Raw genomic sequence first — 16380 nt, 5'->3', positions numbered from 1 at the left:
ACGGGTTCGTGCCCTGGTCCGGGAAGATCCCACAATGCCGCGGAGCGGCTGGGCCCGTGAGCCATGGCTGCTGAGCCCGCGCGTCCGGAGCCTGTGCTCCGCAACGGGAGAGGCCACAACAGTGAGAGGCCCGCGTACCGCAAAAAAAAAAAAAAAAAAAAAATGGGGATTAAGTGAATGTTTACATATTGAATGCTGAGACCCTTAGCCTTCTGTGAAACCCCCAGAATGCTGGGAGCCAGACAGGAAATTGGAAGAGTTCTCTCTGGGGAATCTCTCTGTCCCAAGAGGAGCGAACAAGACATCGACAATGGAAATTTCCCAATGAAAGTCCCAGATAAATCATCTACAGTGACACTCACAGTCTACAGGCCCCACTCACACACTCAGAACTTCCATTCAGCTCTTTAGTCCTCCACCCTAATATATGAGCCGAAAACCAAGGCTCACCACACATCTGAGGAAGGCCTCTAACATGAAAGCAGCCAAAACAAATAGGAAAAAGCAAACTGGAGAAAATAGATAATGCAGAGAGAAGAAATTTTTTAAAAAAAATCTATCATTAGTATACTCAGAAGATTAAGGTATTGTATCCATGAAATACTGATGAAATGCTATTGGAAAAGGAATATTCCGGAGTATAGAGCAGAGCAGACAAAGTGGGAAAGAGACTAAGATTCAAGTGCCAGTCTAGGAAAGACAACACTGAAATACCAGCAGTTCCAAAAAGTAGAAACAGAGAAAATGGAGGAGGCCAGGATCAGTAATCAAACAATTCACGAAGAATCCCCAGAGCTGTAGCATCTAAGTTTCCATAATTAAAGGATCTATAAATGCATGACATAATAGATAAAACAAATCCTTACCAAGGCCCAGCATTGTGAAATTTTAAAACACTAGGAAAAGGAGAAGACTTAACAAGCTTCCAAAAAGGGAGAAAAAAAAAAAAAAAAAGAGATGACATGCAAAAGATCAAGAATTAGAATGTTGGGGCTTCCCTGGTGGCGCAGTGGTTGGGAGTCCGCCTGCCGATGCAGGGGACGCGGGTTCGTGCCCCGGTCCGGGAAGATCCCACATGCCGCGGAGCGGCTGGGCCCGTGAGCCATGGCCGCTGAGCCTGCGCGTCTGGAGCCTGTGCTCCGCAACGGGAGAGGCCACAACAGTGAGAGGCCCGCGTACCGCAAAAAAAAAAAAAAGAATTAGAATGTTGGACTTCTCAATAGCAATATTGGCTCTGTAAACAATGAAGCAGGCTTCAACATTCTGAAGGAAAATTATTTCCAGCCTCAAATGCTATACCCAGACAACCTGTCACATAGGGAGCTAGATCAGAGATGTTTCAGACAAGCAGACTCTCAAAAAAAAAAAAAATTACCTCCACTGCATCCTCTTCTCAGAAAGCTACCAGAGGATGTGCTCTACCATAATGCAGGAGCATTCCAAGAAAGAGGAAGATAGAGGACATGGGATGACAGTTGTGTACCAGACAAAGAGAGAAGCCAATCCAAGCTGAAGCAAATCTGAAGGTTCAGGCAGACTTCTTTTTTTTTTTAAGATTTTTTTAAAAATTATGATTTATTTATTTTTGGCTGCATTGGGTCTTAGTTGCAGCACATGAGATCTTTGTTGAGGCGTGCGGGATCTTTTGTTGTGGCGCACGGGTCTTTCCTTTTTCTAGCTGTGGTGCGTGGGCTCCAGGGCTCCAGAGCGCGTGGGCTCTGTAGTTTGCGGCACGCAGGCTCTCTAGTTGAGGCACACGAGCTCAGTAGTTCTGGCGTGTGGACTTAGTTGCCCTGTGGCATGTGGGATCTCAGTTCCCTGATCAGGGATTGAACCCACGTCCCCTGCATTGTAAGGTGGACTCTGCACCACTGGATCACCAAGGAAGTCCCCAGACTTCTTTAAGAAGAGGAAATCGATACCTGATGAGAATAAAAGTTTTGAGAGATTTAGTCAACTGGCAGAGTTTGGAGCTGAGTTAAAGATCAGTATATTAAAAACTAAGCAAACAAAAAACCAGAGCAACTATTAGCCCCTAGGGAAAACCAAAAAGTTGTGCAGGAAAGGAAAAATAATCATGTATTGAATAGTATACATTGTTATACTAATATTTAATACTGTTTACAAGAGACACACGTAAAACGTAAAGACAAAGGGTGGAGAGTCAAAGACTAGAAAAATACATCAGGTAGACATTAATCAAAAGGAAGCTGGAGTAGCAATATCAGACAACATAGATCTTAAGGCAAAATGAATTACCAGAAATAGAGTTGCTTCATAATAATAAAAAGTTCAATTCACCAGGAAGATACAATTCTAAATTTGCATACATCTAATAATATGGCCTCAAAATAAATAGAACAAAATTTTTCAGAATTTCAAAGAGAAATAAACAAATCTACAATCGTAGTGGCACTCTTCACATCTCTCAGTAACTGATAGGCCAAGCAGACTAAAAATCAGTTTTGTTAAAGAAGATTTGAACAACACACTCAATCTTGAGTTAAGCAAGACATTGACAGCAATTGCATTCCATAACTGAAGAATAACCATTTTTTTCAAGCATACATAGAATATTTAGGTTACTTGACCATGTAAAGGTCATAAATCTGCCTCAAAAATTTCAAAGGAATTTATTCAGAACACATTTTCTGATCACAGTGTTAACTCTACTGATATAAGGCAAAGTAGACTTTATGGCAAGAAGAATATTAAAGATAAAGGGGGACATTTCATAATGATAAAAGGGCCAACGCTCAGAAAGATATGGCATTCTAAATTTGTATGCACTTAATAATAGAGCTAGAAAATGCATAAAACAAAATCGACAGAACTAAAAGTAGAAACAGATAAATCCACAACCCTAGTGGGAAATCTTGACATGCTTCCCTCAGAAATTGATAAAATAAGCAGATAAAAAAATCCATAAAGGGATTTCCCTGGCAGTCCAGTGGTTAGGACTCAGCGCTTTCACTGCCATGGCCCGGGTTCAGTCCTGGTCCAGGAACTAAGATCCCACAAGTTGTGCGGTGTGGCGAAAAAAAAAGAAAAAAAAGAAATCCATAAAGATACGGATTTGAGGGACTTCCCTGGTGGACCAGTGGTGCAGAATCTGCCTTCCAATGCAGGGGACATGGGTTTGATCCCTGGTCAGGGAACTAAGATCCCACATGCCACGGGGCAACTAAGCCCGCGAGCCACGACTACTGAGCCCGCGTGCCACAACTAGAGAGAAGCCCGAGCTCTGCAACAAAGAGCCTGTGCCCCACAGGGAAAGTTCCCACATGCCGCAACTAAGACCCAACACGGCCAAAAATAAAATGAATAGGTAAATAAATATTTTTTTAAAAGATACGGATTTGAATGCTTTTAACAGATTTGACCTGACACATGTAGAATATTATATGCATATAATTGCAGATACATATGCATGTAGCGTTTACCAAAATTGACTGTGTGCTGGATTATTAAGTAGCAGTCTCATAAACTTCAAGTGACTGAAAATTATACAGAGGATGATCTCTGACCACAATAGAATTAAACTAGAAATTGGTAACAAAATATAGTTATTCCAAATGTTTGGAAATTAGGCAATACAATTCGAAATAACTCATGGGTCAAAGCAGAAATTACAGGATATTTTAAACTGAGTAAATAGAAAATGTGACATTCTAAACTTTTGGCATGATGAGCTAAACACGCACACACACAAATACACCCCAACATGCTAATACAACTAATTCTCAGACAGTGGAGGGAAGTAGTAGGGATGAGGCCTCTTAGTGGTGTTTGAGAGATACAAGTAAAACATTGCATTTGTTTGAACTTAACTTGGTTGCATTGGCTGTGTATTTAAAAATGTCACACTATTCTGGGACCCACATGGGTCATGGTTCGATAAGCATTTCTTTATTTTTCATTTTTATTTTTAAAATTTTTAATGGAGTATAGTTGATTTACAATGTTGTGTTAGTTTCAGGTAGACAGCAAAGTGACTTAGTTTTATATATATATATATATTTCTTTCACATTCTTTTCTATTACAGGTTATTATAAGATATTATATATAGTTCCCTGTGCTATATAGTAGGTCCTTGTTTATTTTATATATAGTAGTTTGCGTCTGTTAATCTCAAACTCCTAATTTATCCACACCTTTCCCCCTTTGGTAATAATGAGTTTGTTTTCAATGTCTGAGTCTATTTCCGTTTTGTAAATTAGTTCATTTGTATCATTTTTTTAGATTCCACATGTAAGTAATATCATGTGATATTTGTCTTTCTCTGTCTGACTTACTTAAGATGATAATCTCTAGATTCATCCGTGTTGCTGCAAATGGTATTATTTCATTCTTTTTTTATGGCTGAGTAATATTTTGTTGTATAAATATACCACATCTTCTTTATCCATTCATCTGTTGACGAGCATTTAGGTTGCTTCCATGTCTTGGCTATCGTAAATAGTGCTGCTATGAACATTGGGGTGTATGTATCTTTTTGAATTTGAGTTTTTGTCTTTTTAACTTAGGTGATGATTATTTTAATGTCTGGCTCCCCCACCAGACTGTGGGCTCTGCGATAGGATGAACACTAATTTGTTCTCAGCACCCAGCACACTGCTTGGCACATACTTTAGAGGCTTAATAAATATTTGTTGAATGATATTAGAAAAGATGTGTAGAGCTGCGTATCAAACATTGTGTTTTACATTGACTATCTTATCTAATATAACAGCCCTACGTGGGAAGTACCATCATTACTCCCATTTAACAGATTAGGAAACTGAGGCTCAAAGAAGTTAACTTGCTCAGGTTCACATAGCTGAAAGCTGGGGACCCAGGCTGGCTGACTCCGGAGCCCAATCTCCTAACTCTGCAATTGGCCAGCCTCCCAAGGAACAAACAACTGCCAGGGTGCAAAGGGACCTGGTGCCATTTTTAATGGTTTGCACATTATCCTTCCGGGTACCGGTGAGCTTTTGAGAGTCCTTTACAAGCCACACCCTTTTCCTTCTGCTTCCTGTATCTTCCCTTCTCTCAGCTGCGGGAGACCATTGAGCAGGAGATTCGGGATATGGGCCTGCAGACCATCCCGTTCACCGTCACCAAGGTTATCCAGCTGTACGAAACCAAGAACTCCCGCCACTCCACCATGATCGTGGGCTGCACAGGCAGCGGCAAGACTGCCTTGTGGAGAATTCTTCAGTCCTCCTTGTCCTCCCTGTGCCGCGCCGGAGAGGCCAGCTTCAACGTTGTCAGAGTACGGACCTGGGGCAGTGGGTCCCCTGGAGGGGACTTGCGTAGCAGGAAGACAGTGAGGCTGGGGGCAGGGGTGCGGAGGTGTCTGGGAGGCTGGTGCAGACCAGGAGGGCGGCCTGGGAGGGATGAGAGAGACAGGGGCCAAATACAAATACCTGGAAATACAGGGAGGCTGGAAATGAAGGGACCTCTTGGGATTTGTGTCAGCCGGCAGCTCAAAACCCCCTTCCTGTGTCATTTTTAGGAGTTCCCTTTGAACCCTAAGGCACTGTCCCTAGGGGAGCTGTACGGGGAATATGACCTCAGCACTAATGAATGGACAGACGGCATCCTGTCCAGCGTCATGCGGGCGGCTTGTGCAGGTACCCGAAGGATCTTGGGGCGGGGAGAGCAGATGCGTAAGTCTCCTGCGGGCGTGGGGAGTCTGGGGATAGAAAGCTCATCGGGGGGGGGGGGGAAATGCTTGGGGAATGCGGAGATCACCAGGAAGCAGCCGCTTGCGTCTCCGGGGAGATGAGGGTGGAGGGGGGGTTGGGTGACAAAGCTCTGGTTTCCTTATCGTCTACCTCCGACCAAGACGAGAAGACGGATGAGAAGTGGATCCTTTTCGATGGCCCCGTGGACACACTGTGGATTGAGAGCATGAACTCTGTCATGGACGATAACAAAGTGCTGACCCTTATCAACGGGGAGCGCATCGCGATGCCGGAGCAGGTCCGGGAGTGGAAACCGGAGGTCCCGGGGCAGGGCTAAGGGGAAGAGCAGGGACATCCAACAAGAAGAGGAAGTTCTATAGGAGCGCCCGGGAGGGGGGTGCCTGGATTCAGGGCAACCTGTGACCGAAGAAGGAACGCCTGTCTTAGCACAGACGCCGAGGACCACTGTATAGAGAGAAAACAGTGTACTAGGACGCACTGTGTGGACTGAGGCAGCGTCATTGCCACGGACGTGTGCGGGCTGACCTTCCGTTGTGCACCCAGACTTACAATTCGTGGGCTTTTGTAAAGCCCGCCCTTTCCCACCCGCCCAAACAATGTGAGCGAGAGGGTGATTCTTCGTAAGGATGACCTTGAATGAACCCTGATTTCTTTTAACAAACGAATCATTCGTAACGCTTAGGTCTTTATTCATTCTGCCACACGTGGTACTCAGTAGAGACACCTTGGGGCAGCAGAACGCTGGCTGTTTTTATGACTGAGGGAAAGACAAGGTTCTGACCGAGTATATCCATAGGTGTCTCTCCTGTTCGAAGTGGAAAACTTGGCAGTGGCCTCCCCAGCCACCGTGTCTCGCTGCGGGATGGTGTACACTGACTACGCTGACCTGGGCTGGAAGCCCTATGTTCAGTCGTGGCTGGAGAAGAGGCCAAAGGTATGAAGGGAATGGAGGAGAGGAAAGGAACCAGTGGGGCCTGGCGGGGACACAAGAATAATTCAGAGCCCCTGCTTATTCGACTCCAGGTAGAGGCAGAGCCTCTTCAGCGCATGTTCGAAAAGTTCATCAACAAGATGCTGACCTTTAAGAAGAACAACTGCCACGAGCTGGTGCCCCTCCCGGAATACAGCGGCATCATCTCCCTCTGCAAGCTGTACTCAGCCCTGGCCACACCAGAGAACGGGGTGAGGGGGGAGAACGGGGTGAGGGGGGAGAATGGGGTGAGGGGGGACCAGGGCAGAAGGGCTCTCCACCGCCCGGGACAACTTCAGGGAAACGGTGCGTCTGAGACACAATTGGAACATGAGGCTTGAGTGGAGCGGGGTGTGTGTGTGTGTGTGTGTGTGTGTGTGTGTGTGCGCTCACGCGCGCACATGTGAATACACACTGGGAGGCCAAACTAAGGACTCTAAATAAGAGATAGTACACAATGGGTCTCACTGTAATTTCCTGCCCGTATTTGAGGGCTGAGGATAGTTCATTTGGTTCCTCATTTCTCCATCCTTTCAAAAATTAAATATTAAGTCTTGGAATCTGTGAGGCCTTGAGATACTGTTTCTTTTTTTAAGATTTTTTTTTTTGGATATGGACCATTTTTAAAGTCTTTACTGAATTTATTTCAATATTGCTTCTGTTTTATGTTTTGGTTTTTTTTGGCTGCAAGGCATGTGGGATCTTAGCTCCCCAACCAGGGATTGAACCCGCACCCCCTGCGTTGTAAGGTGAAGTCTTAACCACTGGGCCGCCGGGGAAGGCCCTGGGATACTGTTTCTGCTGGGAGGAGCTCCCCATCTAATCTGATGAGGGGTTTTAGAAATGTTCAAATTAACTGATATTTAAGAAAATTTTTGTTTGGTTTAGAATTATGGAGTAAGGACCAAAATTGGGTATTTTTCTGCTGAGATTAAATCACTGCCTAGAAATGGTTCATATTGTTTTTAAGGACATTGCCAGATCACTCGACTGTTAATAGAAAGTTATATAACAACTAAGATCTGTAACAGTATGTGTCATTCCTGGTAAGGTTAATATAAATTAAAACTATGTAGGTGAAGTTGCAAAATGACAGAGGGGAAAAGGACAGTAATGTCGTGTCAGTGGCACCGAGCTGCTGAGGAGGACTGGGTAGCGGAAGGACGCTGATGAACAAAACAAAGAGAGGAGGGCAGTCTAGGTAAAGGGAATGGCTTTTGCAAAAACGCAGAGACGCAAGAGTCAGTCCCCGCTGGGCAGGGAGGGTGGGTGATGAGTGGATGGTGTTGGCGGTGTTACAACCCCTCTTCGCTGCAGCTGAGACCCCGAGAAGAGGACGGTGAGATGTGTGTTGAGCTGGAAGGACAGGCTAAGGACTCTGGATTCAATATGGTAGACAATGGAGTCTCAACACAATTTCCCACCGTGTCTCTGTAACTTAGTAGGTTTATTTAAATGTTTAGATTTCGGTTTATCTACAGCCATATATACGGTTTTCCAAACAGAACCAGGAAAGGAGGGAAACTCCAAACCTTTGTGATGAGCTGCCAAAATTAGACGCCTCCACCGCTTATAGATTTACGGTATTTCCGCTTCTCCTTTTCCACCCAGGTGAACCCAGCTGATGGTGAGAACTTTGTCTCCATGGTAGAGCTGACGTTTGTGTTCAGCATGATCTGGTCTGTGTGTGCCTCCGTGGACGAGGAGGGCCGCAAGAAAATCGACAGTTACCTCCGAGAGATTGAGGGCACTTTCCCCAACAAGGTCAGGGCCCTCAAAGCCAGCTGCCCTATTTTTCTGCATCCCTGATCCTTAGACTCTTCTTGAGCCTCAGCCTGCCACCCAGCTCTCTTTCTTCTGCCCAGTGGTCTGTGAGCAGTTTTTCTGGGCAGGGAAAAGCTAAAGGAAGGCTTTGGTAACCCGCCACACGTTCCCTCCTCAGGACACGGTGTACGAGTATTTTGTGGACCCCAAGATGCGGAGTTGGACATCATTTGAGGAGAAGCTCCCTAAGAGTTGGCGCTACCCTCCAAAGTGAGAGCCAGGCCTGGGGGGTGGGTCAGGCTTGGGGCTGTGGTGGGTGGGAGATGTGGTGAGAGAGCAAAAGAGGGGTGCAAAAGTGAGCTGTAGGAAGAGAGGATGGATCCCAAGGCAGAGATGACTTTCCAGTGCAGGAAGCAGGATCTAGAGGAAATGGGACAGGATCCTTCAGGAGAATGCCTGATCCCCAGACCCCGCAGGAGGCAGGCTTGGTGATTAGAGAGTGGTGATGCCAGAGGAAGATAAACACCGGGGGGCAGAAGCCAGCGGGAGTTAGAAAGGAGTGGGCCACGATCTTGAGACACAGTCCCTTTCCCCACCAGCTTCCCCTTCTACAAGATCATGGTGCCCACTGTTGACACTGTCCGCTACAACTACCTGGTGAGCGCCTTGGTGGCCACCCAGAACCCCGTCCTGCTGGTGGGTCCCGTGGGGACTGGAAAGACGTCCATCGCTCAGAGTGTCCTGCGGTCCTTGCCCTCCAGCCAGTGGTCAGTGCTCACTGTCAACATGTCTGCGCAGGTGTGTGGCAGGACCCAGGGCCAGGCCGCCAGCTCCCCGCTCTGTCCCTACCTCTGCTCCCCCTTGGGATCCAAGTGCCTGGTCGACCCTCCTCTCTAACCCCGTATTTCTCCCGGGGGACCCAAGCATTCATTCTGTGCCTTTTTCACCAGACCACATCCAATAATGTGCAGAGCGTCATTGAGAGCAGGGTGGAGAAGCGAACCAAGGGTGTCTATGTGCCATTTGGAGGCAAAAGCATGATCACCTTCGTGGATGACCTAAATATGCCAGCTAAGGACACGTTTGGGTCCCAGCCCCCCCTGGAGCTGATTCGCTTCTGGATTGACTATGGCTTCTGGTATGATCGAACGAAGCAGACCATCAAGTACATTCGAGTAAGCATCCCGAGAATTTGTTCTTCAGGCCTCCGTTCCCGCCCACGATGGGTTCAGTCCTCGCTTCTCTGGGACCCCAGGATAGAATCCTGTAAGCCTACGTTCCTCCCCACACAGGAGCATCCCGCCTTTCTCAGGACCCAGACATCTGGCTCCTAGGTTATCAATTCCTGTTAGTGACCCTCCTCACTGACTGTCCTGTGCTTCATGACCAAGGGAGCCTGTCCTCCAACTTCCACTCCTTTCCCAGGCCTCTTATACCTCGCTCCCATGGCAACGCTGAGGCCAACCAGAACTGCCCATAACCCCATCTCCAGGTCTCTCCACTTCCCGCTGTTTCAGTAACCACCTCCGCTCCCCACCCAGAATCCAGGCGTCTCCCTTCAGTCCTGGCTTTTCTCCCATGGGATTCTGAACGTCTTGTTTCTTTTTCCTGAATCAATGGGCAGCCAGCCATTCCGGCCTCATTATCTGGGGCACTCATCTATCTGGCCCTCGGGGTCCAAAACTCACCTAATAATAAATTCATATGTTTCTTAGAAAAAACACACACATACATACACAGATACATGTATATATATATTTATTTATTTAAAATAGAAAAGAAGAGAAAGTCTAGAAGCCGTAATCAAATGTTATTTTTTTAACTTACCTCTATTTTCCAATTTGGGAACATGGATTATAATGATGAAATAAGAACAAATACATTACTTTAGTAATTCTGTAAAAATGTCCCAAATCCCTTCCTTCCCCTCACCTTTCCCTGCCCCTACTACTCCGTGTTTCTTCCTGCTCTTTCTGTCCCTGTCTTCCCTCCTCCCATTTGTCCCTCCATCTCCTCTCTTCCTCCTGGCTCCTCTCACATCCTCCCTTATTTCCATGCTTCCTCTCTTCCCGTCCTCTCACCTGTCTCCACCCCCCCCACCCCCACCCCATCTGGTCTTTGCTCTCTAGGACATGTTCTTGATGGCTGCCATGGGCCCTTCCGGGGGTGGACGGACCGTCATCTCCCCAAGGCTGCAGAGTCGCTTCAACATCATCAACATGACCTTCCCTACGGTGAGGGCATTCTGAGGGCTGGGACTGTAGACGGCAAAGCCATCTGTGGCTCAGAGAACGACGGGGCAGATAGCGGAGGGGCCCAAGGACCCCCAAGGGCTGAGTTGCATTCAGGGAGCTATGATACATGGAGGGGATGCTGCTCTCTGCAGGAGCCTTGCTTCTGCTGAGCTAGGAGAGCTGCAGGGTGGAAGTGTAGCCTGGCTCTGGCATGTGAAGCCTAACAGTCCCAGTGGGCAGAGAGTGGGGACCAAACAGACAAGGAAGGTAGAGCCTCCAAAGCAGAGAGCTGGGAGCGGCCCAGGGCTGGGGTGAGGCGAGGGAGGCACTCAGGGGCACCCAAAACCCTCAAAAATCAAGATAAATAATATTTTCATGCAACGTTAAAAAAAATTAATGCCAAAAATTCACAATGAACAAGACACCAAAATTTTAGATAAGTACAAGGTCAGTATAGTACCGTGCTGAGCCTCATGAGAACCTGAGGCAAGAGGAAAAACCAGCAATACGGATCCCGTCTTTATTTAAAATGTTCATATTTGTTCATCGTGGACAGTATGCATTAATCTTGATTTTTAAATATTACACTAAAGCATTATTTCTCTTGATTTTTGAGGGTTTTTTGTGCCCCCTTTAAATTCTGCCCCCAAGACAAGTGCTTTTCTCCCCTGACCCTAGTCCCCCCCTTGGCTGAAAGGTCATGAGCCTGCAACGTTGAGTCTGAGAGCCTGTTTCTAGGAGTCCCAGATCATCCGGATATTTGGCACCATGATCAATCAGAAGCTCCAGGACTTTGAGGAAGAGGTGAAGCCCATTGGGAACGTGGTGACCGAGGCCACCTTGGATGTGTACAACACCGTGGTACAGCGCTTCCTGCCCACGCCTGCCAAGATCCACTACCTCTTCAACCTTCGAGACATCTCCAAGGTGAAACTCTGTCAGGCCTTGCCCCTTTGGCCCAGCACAGCCTCCTTGGAGCCATTCTCCTCTCCTCAAAGTAAGCCTTGGAGCTCAGTAGCATCCCACACACCCCAAACCACCCCCATCCGGGAATGCTGCTTTCTCTAAAACTTCTGGAGGGACTCTCTTCCCTCCCTCCATCCCACTAGCCATGCCCCCTCCCTAGGTGTTCCAGGGCATGCTGAGAGCCAGCAAGGACTTCCACGATACCAAGTCCAGAATCACACGACTCTGGATCCATGAATGTTTCAGGTGAGGGAGCTGTGCCTGCCAGACCCAGGCCTTCCCAAGCCCAAGCCTCCACCCCCCACCCGCCTGTCCCTTCCCCCAAGAGCACGCTCCTCTTCATTCCCAGATCTCACCCCAGCTCCCTCCCGACAGAGTCTTCTCCGACCGACTAGTTGACACGGCAGACATGGAGGCCTTCGTGGGCATCATAAGTGACAAACTCGGCTCCTTCTTTGATCTCACATTTCATAACCTTTGTCCCAACAAACGTTCTCCCATCTTTGGTGAGCTGGGAGCCGTGGCCCCCCTAGGCTGGAGACTCTTAGGAGATGGGTTAGAAGGGGAGGCGGGGCACCAAGTCCCATGGATGCGTAGAGCCCTTTGGGGAAGCCTGGGGAGGACCAGGCATTTGAGATCTGCCCCCCTCTTCCCATGACCCAGGGGACTTCCTGCGGGAGCCCAAGGTGTATGAAGACCTGACGGATATGACGGCCCTGAGGACAGCCATGGAGACGGCGCTGAATGAGTACAACCTGTCACCCGCCGTCGCGCCGATGCAGCTGGTGCTCTTCCGAGAGGCCATTGAACACAGTGAGCGCCTCCTGCTCCCATCCCTTCTCCAGCGTCCCACTTAGGGGATAGTCCAAGGAAATGGGGATCTCTTCCCAGGTCGCTCCCAAATCAAGTCTCAGAAGTCGCCTTCCTCCCTAACCCCAGATGTGCTTGTGGCCATGGGTGGGGTTTTCCTTGATGATGGTGTTTAACGGAGGTGGTGGAGGTTGAGGGTTGAATTGCTACCAGTGCTCCAGGCACCAACCTCTTGCCATGCTGCCTGGCTCCTCTACTGCGGTTTTAGTCGTCCCAGTCCCCAGCCTAGGGCCTGGAGGTCCCCTGAGGTTGTTCAGCCAACTCATTACCCTCACCCCCTACCCCCTACCCTCCAGTCACACGGATTGTGCGGGTCATTGGACAGCCTCGGGGCAACATGCTCTTGGTGGGCATTGGGGGCAGTGGACGCCAGAGTCTGGCCCGCTTGGCCTCATCCATCTGCGAGTACATCACCTTCCAGATTGAGGTCACCAAACATTATCGAAAGCAGGAATTCCGAGACGGTAACACTGGGTTTCTGAGATGGAAGAGGGTTTGGGTCTGGTAATGAAAGATCAGATTCCTGAACTTCCTGTGCTGACAAGTGAGAGGAGGGCTGGAAGCCGGGGAGGGGGCCGCGCCAGGCCCGGTGGGGTACAGGGTGGTGTCACGTATGTGTTGCCAGCTGGGGGAGGGCTCCTGAATCTCAGAAGGGGAAGGAAGGACAGGATGGTGAATCTGAAGAGGCGTTCCGTCTCCTCTGGCCCAGATATCAAGCGTCTGTATCACCAGGCTGGGGTAGAGCTCAAGGCCACGTCCTTCCTTTTTGTGGACACCCAGGTTGCTGACGAATCATTCCTAGAGGACATTAACAACATCCTCAGCTCAGGCGAGGTCCCCAATCTCTATAAGGTGGATGAATTTGAAGAGGTGCGATCCTTCCACACCCACTACCAGTTGGTTCTTTGGCCTTTCCTAACTAGCCCCTTCTCGCCTAATCCCAGAGGATGCTGCTGTAGCGCCCCCTCCCTCCAGCCCCCCGTTAGGTGGTGCTTCGTGTCCTGCCATCCTCCCTCGCGGGACGCTAGTGGGCCGAGCCGCTTTAAAACCCACACCCTGTCAGCCCAGCCCCACCCGCTGCCCCCTCCCGCCCGCCCTGGGTTCTGCCATTGAAACCTCAGCCCCCTGACTGTGGCTTCCACGCAGATCCAGACGCTCATCATAGAGCAGGCCCGTGCCGAGCAGGTGCCCGAGTCCTCGGACAGCCTCTTCGCCTACCTCACCGAGCGCGTGCGGAACAACCTGCACATCGTCCTCTGCCTCAGCCCCGTGGGCGACCCCTTCAGGTGACTCTTGTTACAGCCTTCTTCTCCCTCGAGGCCCCACTCATCGCGGGGTCCTCCTCCCCGGTTCTGGCCTCTGTGCCGGCTGCCAGCGAGACTCAGGAATAGCGCCGGCCTCTCCAGTCCTGTACACCCCGTCTCCTGGCCGTAGCCTGTGTCTCTCTCGGCAAGTTCCTGCTGCTTACATGGGAGCCTTTTGGTGTATCAGATTTCTTTATTATTCAGGAAGATGGAGGTGGTTTTTTTGTTTTGAAATTTTTAATTGTGGTTAAAAACAAACATAAAATTTAATCATTTTAGCCATGTTTTTTTCAAGTTTGTGGCTCGTCTCTTCACTTTCTTTAAGTTTTGTGTTTTTTTGTTTTTTTGCTGAAGAGAAGTTCTTAAATTTTAAAAAAAAATGTTTTTTTATTTATCTTGGCTGCCAGGTCTTAGATGTGGCACACGGGATCTTTAGTTGCAGCACGCAGCCTTCTTTTTTTTTTTTTTTTTTTTGTGGTACGCGGGCCTCTCACTGTTGTGGCCTCTCCCGTTGAGGAGCACAGGCTCATTGGCCATGGCTCACAGGCCTAGCCGCTCCGCGGCATGTGGGATCTTCCCGGACTCGGGCACGCACCCTTGTCCCCTGCATCAGCAGGTGGACTCTCAACCACTGCGCCACCAGGGAAGCCCACACAGCCTTCTTAGTTGCGGCATGCGTGCAGGATCTAGTTCCCGGACCAGGGATTGAACGTGGGCCCCCTGCATCGGGAGTGCAGAGTCTTAACCACTGCACCACCGGGGAAGTCTCTAACCGTTTTTAAGTATACAGCTCAGCAGTGTTAAGTATATTCACACTGTTGTGCCACAGATTTCTGGAACATTCTCATTGTGCAAAACTGTAACTGTGTACCCACTGGACAACTGCCCATTTCCCCCACCACCCCCAGGCCCTGGCAACCACCCTTCTACTTTCTGTTTCTGTGAGTGACCACTCTAGATACCACGTAGAGGTGGAATCACACAGTGTTTGTCTTTTTGTGACTGGCTTATTTCACTTAGCATAACGTCCTCAAGGTTCATCCATGTTGTAACAGGTGTCAGAATCTCCTTCCTCTTTAAGGCTGAATAATATTCCATCAAGTGTATACACCACATTTGATCCATTCTTGGTATGACTAGATTTTCGAGGGCATCGGAAAATAGGAGGACAGAGAACTTGTGCAGAGAGGCAGTTTGGGTTACCATTTTGTTTATCTTTTAATATTTTTGGTTTATGGTGTATTGACCATGTACCAGGCTCTGTACTAAGCATTTTACATGTGTCACCCCACTGAATGCCCTAAAAACTCTAGTTAGTATGTTTTGTTATTCGCATTTTAGAGCTAAGGAAAGTGACATTCAAAAGATTACATCACTTGCCCCAAGTGCCCACACCTAGTTGGTGTGGAATCGGGTCTTTCTGACTGCAGAACCTGTTTCTAAATCCTGCACTGAATCAGCTCTGAGGGGAGCAAAACCTGGACAAGGAGATACAGGGGCACGGGGGTGGGGCTTTTAGGTTCCCGGGGAGCGGGTGGAGCTGTGACGAAGCCCGTCGCTGGAGGCTGAGTCTGCGATTGAGCTTAACTGCCTCTCGAAACCCGCGCCAGGAACTGGATCCGACAGTACCCAGCCTTGGTGAACTGCACAACCATCAACTGGTTCTCAGAGTGGCCCCGCGAGGCCCTGCTGGAGGTGGCTGAGAAGTATCTGGTGGGAGCAGACCTGGGGACCCAGGAGAACGTGAGGCCCTCCTCCCCACCTTTCCTCACCCCCGGGCACCTCCCGCCCATTTCTGTTCCCTGTCTGCCTTTACTCTTGGTCTATCTCACATCCTCTATGAATTGGCCTCAGATCCACAGGAAGGTGGCCCAGATCTTCGTCACCATGCACTGGTCAGTGGCTCAGTATTCCCAGAAGATGCTGCTGGAACTTCGAAGACACAACTACGTCACACCCTCCAACTACCTGGAACTTGTATCTGGATATAAAAAGTATGATGAAGAGTAGGGGGCACAGAGGGCCAGGAAGCTTGGTGTCTTTCGAGGGTGCTTGGTGAAGTGAAGTCAGGGAAAATATCCAGGAGCTGGCCAAGGGGACCCGCTCGAGGACTGGGATGTTGATGTGGAATGGCAGAGGTGCCAGAGACCTTGATTTTGTCCAGGAAGTTAAACAGAGAGATGGGGTTTCCAGAGGACATGGCCATCTCAGGGGCCCTCTGGCTGTGACCACTTTATACACCTCTGTGTCCTTATCTTCTAGAATGATGTCTCTCGTCCCAACCACAATACAACTGTGACATTATATTATGGGTGTATATTACAATGTAGGTCCTCTTCTCTCTGCCTTTAACATCTTCTAGACTTTCCACCATTCCCAAGAATTGTATATTCATTCATTAAGTTGTACTGACTATGAGTTTTTATGTGCACAACACAATAATTTGCTTTGAAGGATATAAGAGTAAGGTTAAAAAAAAAAAAACCCTCATTTATTGGATTTAGTTTTTCAAGGTGAAGAAAAAGCCATTTGTAATAATGATAGGCAACATTAATTCATTCATTTAAAATATATTTTT

General features: G+C 48.4%; 1 protein-coding gene across 1 annotated transcript in view; it reads left to right on the top strand.

The window, feature by feature from the left end:
* Nucleotides 1-16380, top strand: part of DNAH2 (dynein axonemal heavy chain 2) — a 92152-nt gene that overhangs the window by 52232 nt on the left and 23540 nt on the right. The window contains exons 41-59 of the mRNA XM_059048939.2: nucleotides 5040-5258; nucleotides 5502-5619; nucleotides 5835-5971; nucleotides 6491-6628; nucleotides 6718-6876; nucleotides 8276-8428; nucleotides 8607-8698; nucleotides 9028-9226; nucleotides 9379-9603; nucleotides 10558-10662; nucleotides 11401-11589; nucleotides 11789-11874; nucleotides 12004-12134; nucleotides 12292-12441; nucleotides 12795-12962; nucleotides 13208-13368; nucleotides 13645-13784; nucleotides 15413-15545; nucleotides 15657-15796. Of these exons, the coding sequence (XP_058904922.1) occupies nucleotides 5040-5258; nucleotides 5502-5619; nucleotides 5835-5971; nucleotides 6491-6628; nucleotides 6718-6876; nucleotides 8276-8428; nucleotides 8607-8698; nucleotides 9028-9226; nucleotides 9379-9603; nucleotides 10558-10662; nucleotides 11401-11589; nucleotides 11789-11874; nucleotides 12004-12134; nucleotides 12292-12441; nucleotides 12795-12962; nucleotides 13208-13368; nucleotides 13645-13784; nucleotides 15413-15545; nucleotides 15657-15796 (2843 nt within the window). The remainder of the gene's footprint in view (nucleotides 1-5039; nucleotides 5259-5501; nucleotides 5620-5834; nucleotides 5972-6490; nucleotides 6629-6717; nucleotides 6877-8275; nucleotides 8429-8606; nucleotides 8699-9027; nucleotides 9227-9378; nucleotides 9604-10557; nucleotides 10663-11400; nucleotides 11590-11788; nucleotides 11875-12003; nucleotides 12135-12291; nucleotides 12442-12794; nucleotides 12963-13207; nucleotides 13369-13644; nucleotides 13785-15412; nucleotides 15546-15656; nucleotides 15797-16380) is intronic.

The sequence above is a fragment of the Kogia breviceps genome, chromosome 19 (assembly GCF_026419965.1).
Source record: "Kogia breviceps isolate mKogBre1 chromosome 19, mKogBre1 haplotype 1, whole genome shotgun sequence".
NCBI lineage: Eukaryota > Metazoa > Chordata > Mammalia > Artiodactyla > Physeteridae > Kogia > Kogia breviceps.
Note: the sequence above shows the minus strand (reverse complement) of the source record. Positions and strands in the feature narration are given on the sequence as shown.